Source organism: Triticum aestivum, chromosome 7B, assembly GCF_018294505.1.
Source record: "Triticum aestivum cultivar Chinese Spring chromosome 7B, IWGSC CS RefSeq v2.1, whole genome shotgun sequence".
In the NCBI taxonomy this organism is placed as follows: Eukaryota; Viridiplantae; Streptophyta; class Magnoliopsida; order Poales; family Poaceae; genus Triticum; species Triticum aestivum.
Window position 1 is genome coordinate 727,150,768 of NC_057813.1, and position 13,889 is coordinate 727,164,656.

Below are 13,889 nucleotides of genomic sequence, written 5' to 3' on the forward strand. Positions count from 1 at the left end.
AGAATTTATCCACATTAACATGTAAGACAACTAGACAATGATAGTATCAAATTTAGTTAGTTTTTCTAGATTTTTTTGTCTCTAAGTTATTTTTTGTTAAATATATGAAGTTCTGTACATAAACAATCTCCTAGATAAAAATTATAATAATTTTTGGTACATGAATATGGTTACAAAGTAAAAAAAAAGGATGAAACGGGTTCAACATATTATTTCTTACTATTGGTCTTAATGGCGTATTTATGTCAAAATTAGGGAAATTGTACTACAAGTATTCCAACACACCACCTAGTTTGAAACAGATGTAATATACTTCTATATGTTTTGTCCAAATCAATCAAGTTTGTTCACTTAATTTAGTGTTTTACAATCTTGCTCTATGTACTTGTTGTTTCATAAGACACGACTACATAGGCTAGCTAGGATGGCATGGTTCAAGAATCTTAATCAAAAGTATGAGTTTTACTGCCTGATTGTGCTGATAGATCCTCTTAAGCCGACACAAAAAGTGTGTTTGATTGCATTGTAGAAAATACAAATGAACCCATTACCACAAAAGTGTGTTTGATTCCAAAAACCTTGGTTGTTTTTTAGTTGTTCCTGTCAAATTTGGTAATGTATCAAAGAACATTCGTAAGATTCTAAATCTTACATGTCAGAATATACAGTAAAAGCTCATGGCAATTATAATTCAATGTTTTGTAAATTCCAGTGAATAAAAATGTTGCAGAACTACATTACGGATAAGGAAGATGAAACCGTACCATTGGATTGTCCTAACAACCAGCTTGCTTTTATTGCTATTGGTAATTTTCTAGGAGTATCACCCCACCCTCTTTCGCATGCACATGTGTAATTACCCATGACTAATCCTCCCCCGTCCATGCACACCTCACGTTTGATATATTTTGTTCGACACCAACTATGTAAATAGGTTATCAAAGATTGTCCCATCAATCGGATATCCAATTGAAGACTCCAATTTTTTTTCTGATATTAGATTTGTACGCAGAAGTGAAGTTTTGATGGTGAGCAAGCCATTCATTAGTTCTTTTGACATTCGGTCGTCTACATGTTATTTTTGAGTAGGTAGTAGTAAAGCTGAAAACGCAGCCTATGCATTGATTACTTCAAACAATATCATTTATGTGATACCTGCCGGCACGTAGAATTAAAGTTTGGAACACAACCTAGATCAACGAATTGTTGCTTGTACAGAGACTTTGGATTATTTCCATGACATATAATCATAAGTAGAATTCAAGTTTGTGCCAGAACAAAATGATGTACCGAATATCCATTTGGACAATTGTTCATAATTTCTTGCGATATTATGTATCTAATATTTATCAGTACGTAGAATTAAAGCTGAGAACAGTCCAAATTGATGATCCGTCGTTTTTACCCAGTCATTGGGTTATAGCCATTACATATAATCATCAGTAAAAATTTAAATTTGTGCCACAACAAAATGATGTAAATAATTAAAATTTAAACAGTTGGCATATTTGACCAGTAAACAAAATTTGAAGTCTAAAGCAACAACCACTAATTTCAACATTATATGACTAACTATCTAAATATTTGGTATGAGTATATATAAGCATGTAGGCATGATCATGTTCCTTTTGTACCACAGTACAGACACATACCCTAGTACGTATGTAGCATAATCATGTTTCTTAGGTGTATATGTATGTGCAATTCCTTTTATCTATTTTGCGGACGGATGAACATGCGTTTCTACACCTACTTTCCATGTAATGTGACAACAGTTTCTTAATTTCCTATGGCAGCACATTATTCTTTCATCAGAAGAGTCCAATTTATTCTTGGCAACGGAAGAGTCCAGTTTCTTTTCCTGGGCCGCATGATATATTTTTTAGCAAAAAATCCTTTTAAACAATGTTTAGGTATGTGTACTGTGTACATCTCGTAAGTAAAATCATCTTAAGCCCACCATATTACAATTATACATGATAATGTTAATTTCCTAGTGCAACACGTCTATTCTTGCTTCGAAGGACTCCAAGAAATCTAGTTTCCAGGGCTGCACGCTAGTTATTTTTTATGGCCAAAGACATCTTTTGTCATACTTACGTGTATTTGTGTCATGCAAAATCGGCAAACGCCCACCATATACGTTCTTTCCTTTAAAGAGTAAAAAAAATCAAGTTTCCTAGAGCTGCACACTGGCTTTTTCTTCTTAGGCAAAGTCAACTTTTAACATATGTACGTGTATATGTGTCATGTAAAATCTTCAAGGGTCCACGTTCTTTCCCTTAGAGAGTCCAAGAAATTTAGTTTCCTAGGGCTGCACGCTAACTGTTTTTTGTGGCTAAGGACACCTTTTAACCCTTAACATATGGACGTGTATTTGTCTCACGTAAAATCGTGAAAGGCCCTATCTGTTATTTACTCTAAAGAGTCCAAAAATATCTAATTTCCTTCGGCTGCACCCTTGCTGTCTTTTGTAGCCGAAGTCATCTTTTTAACATATGTACGTGTACTTTGTCATGTAAACTCGTCAAAGGCCCACCATATATATGTTACACAGATCAATCGGTTATAAATTAAAGTTTGAATGATTCATCAGATCAAGGGCTATTATTTTTTGATTAACGTGGAATTTTTTCTAGCCTATTTCTCTTGTTCGTGGTTCATCATATATCACTTTTTATATATAATAGATAATAGATGATATAGTCCCTTCGGTCCAAATTAATTGACACATATTTAGTATAATTTTATACAATGGTACCAAGTGTGCGTCAATTAATTTGGATTGAAGGGAGTAATAATGTATACACAGTGTAGCCGGCCATACCTTTTGTCGGCGAGAAGCTCATCGAGCTTCCTGGCCAGCTGATCCACGCTTAATACGTCATGATCACCGCCCAAGGAGTCTTCTTCCTTGATGACTTTCTCATTATCTGCTTTTGGCTTCACCATCTGTTGAAGCACGCGCTTCAGTAATGCGCTGAGGTCCTTCCCGGCATCGAATGCCTGCGACACAGACACTAGCGCTTGACGATCGAAGTCCGGCTCCAACCGCCGGCACACCTCCATGGCCAGCGTTGTTTTGCCTAGCCCTCCAAACCCGTCAACGGAGAACACCTTGAGCTTGTCTTCTTGGTCATTATTCATCGCCTTCACCTTCTCCGCCAGAGTGTTGGCCTGTCCCGCGATGCCAACTAACTTATCAGTGTAGTTGGCAGGGCGGAGTGCTTGCCTGGTCACCGCCGCAACAGGGGCTAAAGAAACCGAGGGGCTCAGTTTCTCGCGGTCGATGGCGCCGTAACGAGCATGGCGCTCGCTGATAGAGATGGCGCGGAGGCGGAGGTCCTTGATTTTACCGGCGATGAGATGGCGAGGGAAAATCGTCGCGACCATATGTTTTGACCAGGCGAGAAGGCCGTCTCCTTTGCGGGACTTGATGCGGAAGATGTAGAGGTCGACGCAGTCCTCAGCATCATAGGCGAGCTCGCGCAGCTGCTTCATCCACTCCCGGACGAAGTGGTCCACGGTGCCGGCCTCGGCTTCGGAATATGTGCGAAGGAGGGAGCTCATGGTCGCCAGCTCGTTCCTCAACTCGGCCACATCGCCGCCGACCTTGCGGAGCAGCCAAAACTCCTCGCCTACTAGCTGCCCAACACTCACAATCGTGTTCGCCGCGCTATCCATCCTCTCGTTCTCCCTCTTCCTCCCTCTCAGTATTTTTCTCTCTCTATCTTTTCTTCTGGCAAATGGCAGTGCCCATCGCACTAGCTAGAGTTGAACATGGACATTGATTAGTTTTTACAGGAGAGTACCTAATGGCTTGGCTCTTTGTGCTATTTGCAAGCGCATAGGTCGGGAGAGTTGATCTTTATCTTTGATTTTTTTTTCTGACAATCAGAGTTGCTCTTCATCTTTTTTATTGAGGGGTGCTCTTCGTCTAGAAAGATAGGTGTCTCGTGGGGAATCAAATATTATTATATACTCCCTCCGTTCGTAAATATAAGTCTTTTTAGGGATTCCAATAAGAGACTAAATATGGAGCAAAATAACTAAATCTACACTATAAACTACGTCTATATACATCTGTATGTAGTCCATAGTGAAATCTCTAGAAAGACTTATATTTAGAAACGGATGGAGTAAAATATTAAAATACATTTTTAATACGTTAATACACAATATTAACTGGGTCAGAGCATCAACAACTGGATCCACCGCTTCCCACTAATCGTCCGGGCAGACAGCACGAATACCATCCGGACATAAAAATGCCACCCAACCAGAACTTCTAAAGTCAGTTCAATCGTCTAAGTTGTCCGATACCCCTCAAACACAACTCATATGTGGGGTGGATTTAGGGCCACGATCATACTTGTAGCAGTGGCATCAAAGGACTTGTGAATTTGGCATGCTTTCTCCGGCATGTCTGGTTCTCACCACGGCATTAATGTGCTCTAGCGATCTCCTGTTTTTAGAAGACTTTGCAATGGGGAAGCGCCGCTGTGCAACTACGCTGTTAACAGCCACGACTACAACATATGGGGTACTACCTTGAAGATGGTATATTTATCCTCTTTAGGTAGCGTTTGTAAAGACCATATCTGATCCCCATGCCAACAAAGAAAGCCATTTGCAATAATGAAAGAAGCAGTTAGAAAAGATGTGGAGAGGGCATTCAAAGTACTCGAAGCTCGTTGAAAATTTATTTTTTGTGGATCTGCAATGATGTGGAATTAGAGACTTTGTTGCGGCTAATGAAATGTTGTGTTACTTTGCACAATGGATTGTTGAAGACAAAGGTGAAGGGGCAGCCCGAACCCATGATTTCGAGAAGCCCGGAGAACTAGTCCATATAGATGCAGATCAGATTTTGAGTTTTTTGCATATGCATTAGAATCTTCGAGATGAACAGGTGCACGGGGGGCTACTCAATGATCTTGTGGAGCATATGTGGATTCACGTTGAAAACCAAGAAAGAAATCAAAGAGCTTAATGTTTGAATTGTGCACCTCAAATAAATTGTATCTTTGAACTATGTATTTCATGTATGAACTATGCGTATGAACTATGATTGAATTGCACAACTACTCAATGATCTTGTGATATTCATGCGTACGCCCGATGTGAATGGATTTGAGAGTTCAGATATAAAAATGCGTGGCTGTCCGGCATGACTTTGGAGGGGCCATCCAGCGCTGTCCATGAAAGCGTCCGGACACGTCCGCGAACATTTAGTGCGCCGAATTTGCTAAGTCTGGTTGTAGATGCTTGCTGGTTCATATTTTATTTCATTCTAGCTGTGGGCAATGGGTACGCTACCAAGCTGGTGAGGGAGGACGGGACTGGGTATACGTGTAGCGGACAACCTCTTAAGTCTCGCTTCTTTTTTTAATTAATTGCCGAAGTCTTCTTTGGTAGCTTGGATGTCCAGCTCTCAGCTCTCCTTTAATTATTATTATTCTATTTGTGTAGTGTCAAAAAACGTCTTGCAAAAGAAGTAATTGATAGTCGTCTCTTTTCGAAACTTTGATGGCATGACACAGTCTTCTTTCCATCAAATTAGGTGACAAGAGGATATTTGAATTAGTGTGCCGTGTGATACGAAATGCAAGGCTGTCAAATTTTGTTTTAATGAATCTCGAGAAGAAGTATTTTATAATGAAATTGACGAGTGAGAGTGAGAGGCCGGGCACTTTGGTTTCTATGTTTCATTTGTAGTACTTTGGATGACTAGTTGATGTCAATTGCCAACTGATGCAAGGCTCTGGAGTTTATTGGGTTGCTTCTGCAATAAACTGTAATCGAGTTGGCTTTTCAATATAAGGAGAAAATTATATATATTAATACACCCAATCCAAATAGATTGAGATGAAACAGGGCAGTCTCTATCCACAAGGCATAGGTCACCAAGGGTGATGTTTTTCACAACAAGACATGCATGCCCGGCTAACCGATCAATCATAAGAGAGAGACATGGACATATATGTGTATATACACACTCATATGATATGTGCGACCTGGTATATAAAACCGTTTGCCTATAAAATATCTCCCTCCTCTTGTATCATTCCAAAGTCATGTACTTCTCCCCTCGGTGGATAGGAGTGGTTGGAGTTTTATATTCACATGCTCTGTATGCATGAAATTGCCTGCATCCAAAATATCTTCTAACACGTCATTAATACATACGTCATCAAACCATCCGGTACTGATTTCAAAGCCGACGTCCCAACTACCGAATGCAACAGACATTCCGGCGAGCCCTAGTATTAGTGACATTGCAGGCAAATCACCAATCCCGCACATCATTAGGACCCTAGAAGACGCTCACCCATCTGCTATCGATTTACAATGTCAATGGCTCAAATGAGATAAAGCATGCATCCAAATGATCTTCTATTGAAATGACACTCTTCTATGTTTAAACTTGTGCACTTGTGCTTATGTTTCAGATCTTGTCATAGTTTTCAATAGCCGGCTATAGCTCCGCTATAACTGTTTGAAGGTGTTGCCGCTAAATGATTTCATGTATATTGCCGCTATAGCCCCGCTATAGCCCAGCTATAGCTGTTTTTAAGGGTCGCCGCTAAATGCCATAGCCCGCTATTTAAAACATTGGATCTTGTTATGTATCACATATGTCCGTTGTGAAATTTTATATTCAAAATGTGTTGTATGATGAATTATGACAAATATATGAGTGCTAAATGCTGTCAAATATGAATGGGCATATGAAAGGTTGTCAAATATTTGGATTGTCAAATGTCTATAGATACCGAAGAGATGAAACAACACTAACAAATACCACTCGTGATTCGGCCATGAAGTTTGTAAGTGGTACATACTTCCATTGACGGTCTTACAATCAATGGTAGACCTCCAGGGCTGTTGAAAGTGCATCTAGGCGCCTAAGTGGATTTTGGTATTGATAATTAGAAACTAAGGGGATAATGTGATTGTTTATAGTATGAAAACAAAATTTGGTCTCATGTATGAAGGTTGTTGAGCATTGTGCCCCCCCCCCCCCCAAAAAAAAAGGAAAGTGCGACTTCATATAGGTTATTCTATAATCTTGTTTTATTTTGACGATCTTACGATATCATCAATACAGAACACACACTAGTAAGAGGGGACAATATTGGGAGGATGCTCGCTATATGCTATATTCACCCATCTTGCCACCAGAAAGCCCTAGGAGTACACAGCGGTAAGGTAAGTTTCTAAAAGGAACCTTGGTTTCTCAGAAATGGTATGGGAGCTTTGGTCCTGTACCATCTAGATGTAGAACTAGGAGGTGCATGACTAGCTTTATGTGTCAAACCATCCAGCGAGTGACTATGCCCCGTCACTACCAGAAATCGAAATTTCTCTGTGGGCTGAAAACCGACAGAAAAACAATTTCTTGTCAAAAAACATGATTGAGCTATATTTTGACACTTTCAGAAATAAAAACTAGATAAAACATGAGATTTGTTTTTGAATCAGCTGAACCAAATGCTAGGTGATGGGTTGAAACCTTGAGCTTTGCCCCATATCGTACAAGTTCATTCTTCTCACTATACTCCACAGTTATGCCCTAGGGGCTGCATAAGATGTCCGACATCTTCTTTTGTTTCAAACTCTACATAGTATTGGGACAAGCTTTCTCGGACAGAGGGGGTATATGTCTACAATATATGTGTATATGTGATTTGGTATGATGATCTCTAGGCTCCTTCGAGCCTTATGTGTGTTGTTGCCATTGGTGCCACATGAGCTCCATAATGATCGACTTGGCATCTTGCTAACCCATCAAACATACCTGTTGAGCAACCAGTTATCCACCACTATCTGGTATCTTCTACTATTCGTTTCATGGTTTCGTCAAACTTTATACCACTCTCACGTAGCAAATTAAACAGGCCTCGCGCCAGGACGAGGAGGGGGCCATCTTCAGCTAGCAGCTGGTAGACCTTTGGGATTAGTCCTTGTTTTTACTAAAAATGGCATAAATTATTACATATTTTCTTTGGGCTGGACAGGGGGCTCTTAGCCACACCCCTAGGCATGCCCCTCATCATCAACAACACCCTAACTTCGTCCTTGATTTGGTGAAAATAGTAATGCGGCATATCGTTGAGTACAAGTAGCAAAACATACCACAACATGTACTGATCAAACCAGCCACTTTGAATCGACTTTTTATGGAACATTGACTCACTGTGTTGACAATTAATTCGCGGTACAGTTTCCTGTCTTCATAAGCTTATCTGGACGAAGTGACGATCAAAATCTTCTTTGATCCAAGCCAAACCGCAAGCCGAGTCACTGAACTTCCTCCCCTTCGTCTGGCTAAGTCCAAGCACTGCAATGATTCTCTTTCGGTTGCAGGCTTGTAGCCTATTGTTTTTACAGTATCTTCTTTTTGCGTGTTGCAAAGTAGCTACAGACATGTCTAGCTGTCTTCACATGTCAACAACTTGTTGTATTAGTATCTTTCAGTTATCTAAAACAAAATTAGTATATTCCAATCAGACAAAACAGAGGACAAGTGGGAGGTATCAATGCCTTGTATTATTCCGATGGACAACTAGCAAGTAGTATTATACTTGAAGACTTCCGTCTAATCATTAATCAATGTTACATCCCTGTCGCATACTCACATTGATTTACAATTTGTAGGTTGGTTGGCTAATTTCATTATCTTGGTCATCTACTAGCATTAATATAAGGGAATGGATTAAGTCAGAAGCAAAGATATTAAGCCATCATATTTAATCCACAATTAGCGTTACAGAAGTAATCAATATGTACAAGTTGTTCACGTCCTTGTTTGGATGCATACCGTCGTGGCATTGTTAATGGCTGCAGTTGGGTTTAAACTACTGGAGGAGACCAGGCCAATTATAGGTTAGAAAATTTTGGTAAAGATATAGATATTACTTTCAGAAAAATGTAAATAGACCATCTATGTATGCTCAATTATCTGCAGTACTGTTTTTTTGAATTTTTAGACTGATCAACACGTGAGCAATGCTCAGCTTGAAGACAAGAATTAGATGATTTTATATAAACATATGTGCCTCCTAACAATAATGAACAACAAAGTTTCTGTCTAAGTTTACATGTGCAAGCTTACTAGTTAACGAAGTGAGAGTTGCATCTTTAGTCCAGCTCCCATACCACATAATGATGCGAAATACTACTTTGTATGCATCTTTTGAAATTTATCATGTACTCCAAAGCTAAGAATCTCTATCTATATCTCTACTACTTAGAAACAATGTAAGGTTTCATTTTTCACAAATCTCCGCACCCCCGTCGCTCCTCTCACCCTCCACCGTTTTTCTCGTTTTTTCATCCCTTTCTGAATTTCGGCAAAGCAATCCCTGGTAACCCGGTAAACCAGGTATATAGCAACAAATTCACATTCCATAAATGAATTCTTTCTTATGGTAAAACCTGATATCTTTGGTAACCCGCTAAAGCATGGTCGAGCACGGGCACATAACTATTTTGCCAGTTTAATAAATGACAACCAATCTATACTTTATATAACCAAAACATAATTTTATTTTGTCTATTTGTTTTTCATGAAGATTTGTCCCGTATGGTCGTCCTATTGTGTTACAAAATATTTGGCACTGTGGCAACGCATGGGGCACATACCTAGTAAAAAAAAGAAAAGGACAGACAAAACTGGCGAGCGTTCGTCAGGGAGGGGGGCAATTGCGAACGTTCGCCTGGTAGTTTAAGTTGAGATGGAGAGCGGTGAGGTGGCAGTTTGATCAGGCGACATGGCAGTTTCTCTCTGAGTAGGCAATTTTACTCGAAGAACTGTCATTGTTTGATCTCGTTTTACTACTAAAACTGCCAGCTTAGATCAAAAGTTCTAGTCGATGCCTTCCCTGATCAGAAATTCTAATCGAACATCCGTGTCCATGTGTAGATTTGTATTAGAATCTTCAATTCATTTTGTTTCTATAGTTCATTAATTCATTCTCTTTTTTCTCAGCCCTTCTATTTGAAGTGGCTTCTTAATCTCAACTTGTTTAGCAGTATGTTCAAGGGTAGGATGTTATACAGTACAAAACTATTGCCATCTCAGTTTGACAAATTGTTTTCTTTTCATATACTTAGGTGCAGGGTTTGAACCATATAGACTCTTTTTGACACAGATTTCAGATGCCCTGTCATATAGTTCTTTATTTAAAGAGGCATGGCGAGTATATATGATGAATTTGAGAAGAAGCTAGAGGATTCAAATGCAACACCATTGTCTCTTCCACTAGATTTTTTGAAAAACATCACATGTCATTTTCCAATGAGTCAGTACTTGGCCAAGGTGGGTTTGGATTAGTTTACAAGGTATGACCTCTTTTACTCCACATATCAAATGTTAGCAAACAGCACTTAATCAAAGAGATATGTGCATGCTATGAAGAGATGTTTAACGTACAACACAGGGAGTTCTTCAGAGTGGGAAAATCATTGCTTTGAAGAAGCTTTCTGAAATATGTCCAAAAGAGGAGACGTTTCAGAATGAGGTCAGCTATCTTATGGGGATCAACCACTTATGGGGATCAAACACCAAAACGTGCACTACCGGACTCGTGCACTACCAAAACGTGGTACTTATTGTAGGTTACTGTGCCGAATCAAAATGGGAAGCGATAGAGGAACCAACTGGGAGTGGCAAGCATATTTTTGCAGAAATGCCTAACAGGTTGCTCTGCTTCGAGTATGTATCCAACAAAAGCCTAGACAAACATATTTCTGGTATAGTTGCGAAACATTTCTTTCCATTTTCATTATGAAGTTTACTTCGTTTGAACACAGCTCAAAATTATATTGTATCAGCTATGCTTTGGAAAAAATTGTCCTAGCTTCTGGTCTAAAAAGTTGCAGGTAATTGACATCGTAGAAACAATATATCATTTGGTACCACGCACAAAATTATTACTGTTATGGAGCTTGCACACATACACACACATGCACGTGCGTCCATGCACAGTCATGTAGTGAGGCGAATAGCTTGAAGAAACTAGGTTCCCCTTTTTACAGAAAACTATATAGTCATCTTTTTTTACTGGAAGGAGCAAAACACTCAAATTATAAATTGAAGAGTACTTAAACTTAGGTGATGCCGACTCATGCTACATGCCTCCCACAAATGCATGCTCATTACAGTACCACAAGTGTGATCGTTGAACAAGTTTAAACATCTTTGTTTTTCCTTCTCAATATCTACAGATGAATCTTTGGGCCTTGAGTGGAATATGAGATACGAGATAATCAAGGGGATATGCACTGGTATGCATTTCCTTCATGATGAATGCCATATTGTCCATCTGGACCTGAAGTCAGAAAATATATTGATGGACTCTACTATGACACCAAAAATCACGGATTTTGGTTTATCAAGGATCTTTGGAGAGCAACAATCACGAATTATCACTGATAATCGTACTGGAACATGGTTAGCTACGGGTCTTCCACCTATAATTTTTTTTCTTTTCCTCAGCTACCTTATATCTATTCTTTGTTTATGTTTGCACTCCTTACTTTATACTGCTGCAGTGGATATATGGCGCCAGAATACTTAATCCAAGGTTTAGTCTCAAACAAGGCAGATATCTTCAGTATGGGTGTCATAGTCAAAGAGATAATTACAGGTCATAGGGACTATCCATATTTCCAGCAAGATAATCCCCACAGTACTACAGCAACTCCAGCAGTTTACAGAAAAAGTAAGTTGAAGTAATCTACCTTTGCATGTGGACCATCCTTGAGCTCATTATTGCAAATGTATAGGTGCTCCTTAGCTGGAGGAACAAACTCATATCCGCACCAAACTATAAATCAACAGAAAGATCTATCCGACAAGACAATGTATTGGTATAGCCCTTGAGTGTGTGGACCCTAGCATGGAGAAAAGACCTACTGCAAAGGATATACTCGAAATGCTTAATGGATTAGATAAGGTACTATCATATACTCACATATCGTCAATATATCATGTCATAACTCACGGTTTAAATGTTTATGAAGGAACATAATATGCCTAAATAATACTCCCTCCATCCCAAATAAATATCGTTGATTTAGTACAACTTTGTATTTAATCAACGACACTTATTTTAGGATGGAAGGAGTATTACATAACTCCATATTTTATGGTGCTGATTTTAGCATCATAAAATTACTTACACTACAAAAGTCCAGTAATATGTAAATCAAACTCTTGTATGCTTCTTATCCTTTTTATTATATGAAAAAGAAGTCCAAGATTTATGAAACAATGATCAATAAAGAGAAACTAAATTCTGTGAGTCTTAAATTTAGTAGTTCAAAATAACCAGCTGTGACTTTGATGTGTATATGTATAATGTATGAGGCAGATGATGGCCGATTATGAGCTGCAGTCGGACATGCAGTGCAAGGACATGCTGCAGGTTCTGAACACTACTGTAAGTAACGATCTCACATCTCAGAACCGGAGTATCACTCACATGTTAAACAAAGAGACAGATAGTAAAGTGGTAGCCAATGCGAAATCTTTAGAGGGTATGCCACTGATGACTTTGCCTGAATCAAACAAAATTAGTGAGATAGTGAAGTTGTGGGCAGCGAAAGCATCCAGTAACCTACAGTCAGCAAGTGACACAACCATTGTGGTAAGCTCATTGACAATGAAATCTAACTTGGAAACCTTTGTCTACTTACTTAATAATGGGTCTAAGACAATGGAAGTTTTGTATGTTTTTTACTAAAACCAGATAATAAAAACCTGAGTTGCTTTTTCCTAAAGGACTGCTAGCTGTTTTTGGACTGGGTAATCAAGAAAGACTAGATGGCACCAATGTGCACTACAGCAGGAATGTTATGTAATAGAATGTTTTTTTAATGAAGTAAAAAAAGAACTAAAGTGACTATGCATTTGTGGGGCACAAATTTCAGGTAATTACCTATCATGCTCTTATGAAACATACGCACACCCCTTGTGGCCTTCTACATCGTACAATTCGGCGACACAGGAGTAGTTAGCGGGGTAGTCAGTTTTAACGACTGACCTCTCCATGGGCTTCAAGCTACTGGGTTGCTGAACTGGCCTGCCTAGACTCAGGAATTCAGGATGCATTTGAACTTTACAAATTCGCCATTCATGGGATTTGCTCGATTAATCTTATCTTTTGTGTGCTTTTCTTCTGTGAAAATATTTCTCTAGCAAGCATAGCAGCGCACTTCTCGCAACTCACTTGTGAAGAATGTGTGAAGCATCATATTTGGAATCATTGGATTCATCTCACGTTGTAGATGCTGCCCAACAAGTCTGGATAGGTACAGGGCCTGGGAAAAGTCACCTCGGTGGAAGGGTTTTTTTATCTCCAGTCATTAGATTCGACAAAATATAAAACCGAAATTAAGAGAATCTCTAGCATGTTGCTCGATTTTCTTAGCCAGAGGTGGACGCATGTGGCCTGCTTCCGTCCACGAATTCTTGCCAAGCGAGGGCGGAGGGAGGAAAGCCATTGGCGACACGTCCAACTCTACTCTCTCGCTGCTTTCTTCCTTTTCTTAGGAAATGGAAGCTTTTATTTACACCCTGTCTCTGTCCTACAGTTCTCTCGTTTCTTGGAGTAATTAGTGTCAAAGCTTTGTTTTATCTTAGTACTAAATACTGCTTATATTTGAAATAGAGGGTGTATATCGGTGCCCATAATTTTTGCAATTATGATGTAAGACACACCGATGGAGTAAGCGACTGCTTCATATCGCGCAGGTACAAGAGACAACTTAGCATTGGCGGTCCTGGAGGTGCTAATGGTCTCACATGTCTGACGGGGTTAGGAAGGTAAGCAATGCTCCCTCTATCTTTTTATACAAGGCCACCAAATAGTGTAATAGCT

At 39.3% G+C, this 13,889-nt stretch overlaps 1 protein-coding gene across 1 annotated transcript; it reads right to left on the reverse strand.

The window, feature by feature from the left end:
- Positions 1-2,775: 2,775 nt before the first annotated feature.
- On the reverse strand, positions 2,776-3,691 carry LOC123158641 (disease resistance protein Pik-2-like). Its single transcript, XM_044576551.1, has one exon. The coding sequence runs from the start codon at positions 3,682-3,684 to the stop codon at positions 2,776-2,778; it is 909 nt and encodes a 302-aa protein (XP_044432486.1). The 5' UTR covers positions 3,685-3,691.
- Positions 3,692-13,889: the final 10,198 nt, after the last annotated feature.

What these genes read in the sequence shown, in the direction of transcription:
- LOC123158641 (XM_044576551.1), bottom strand. Translation starts at nt 3,684, where the DNA reads ATGGATAGCGCGGCGAACACGATTGTGAGTGTTGGGCAGCTAGTAGGC.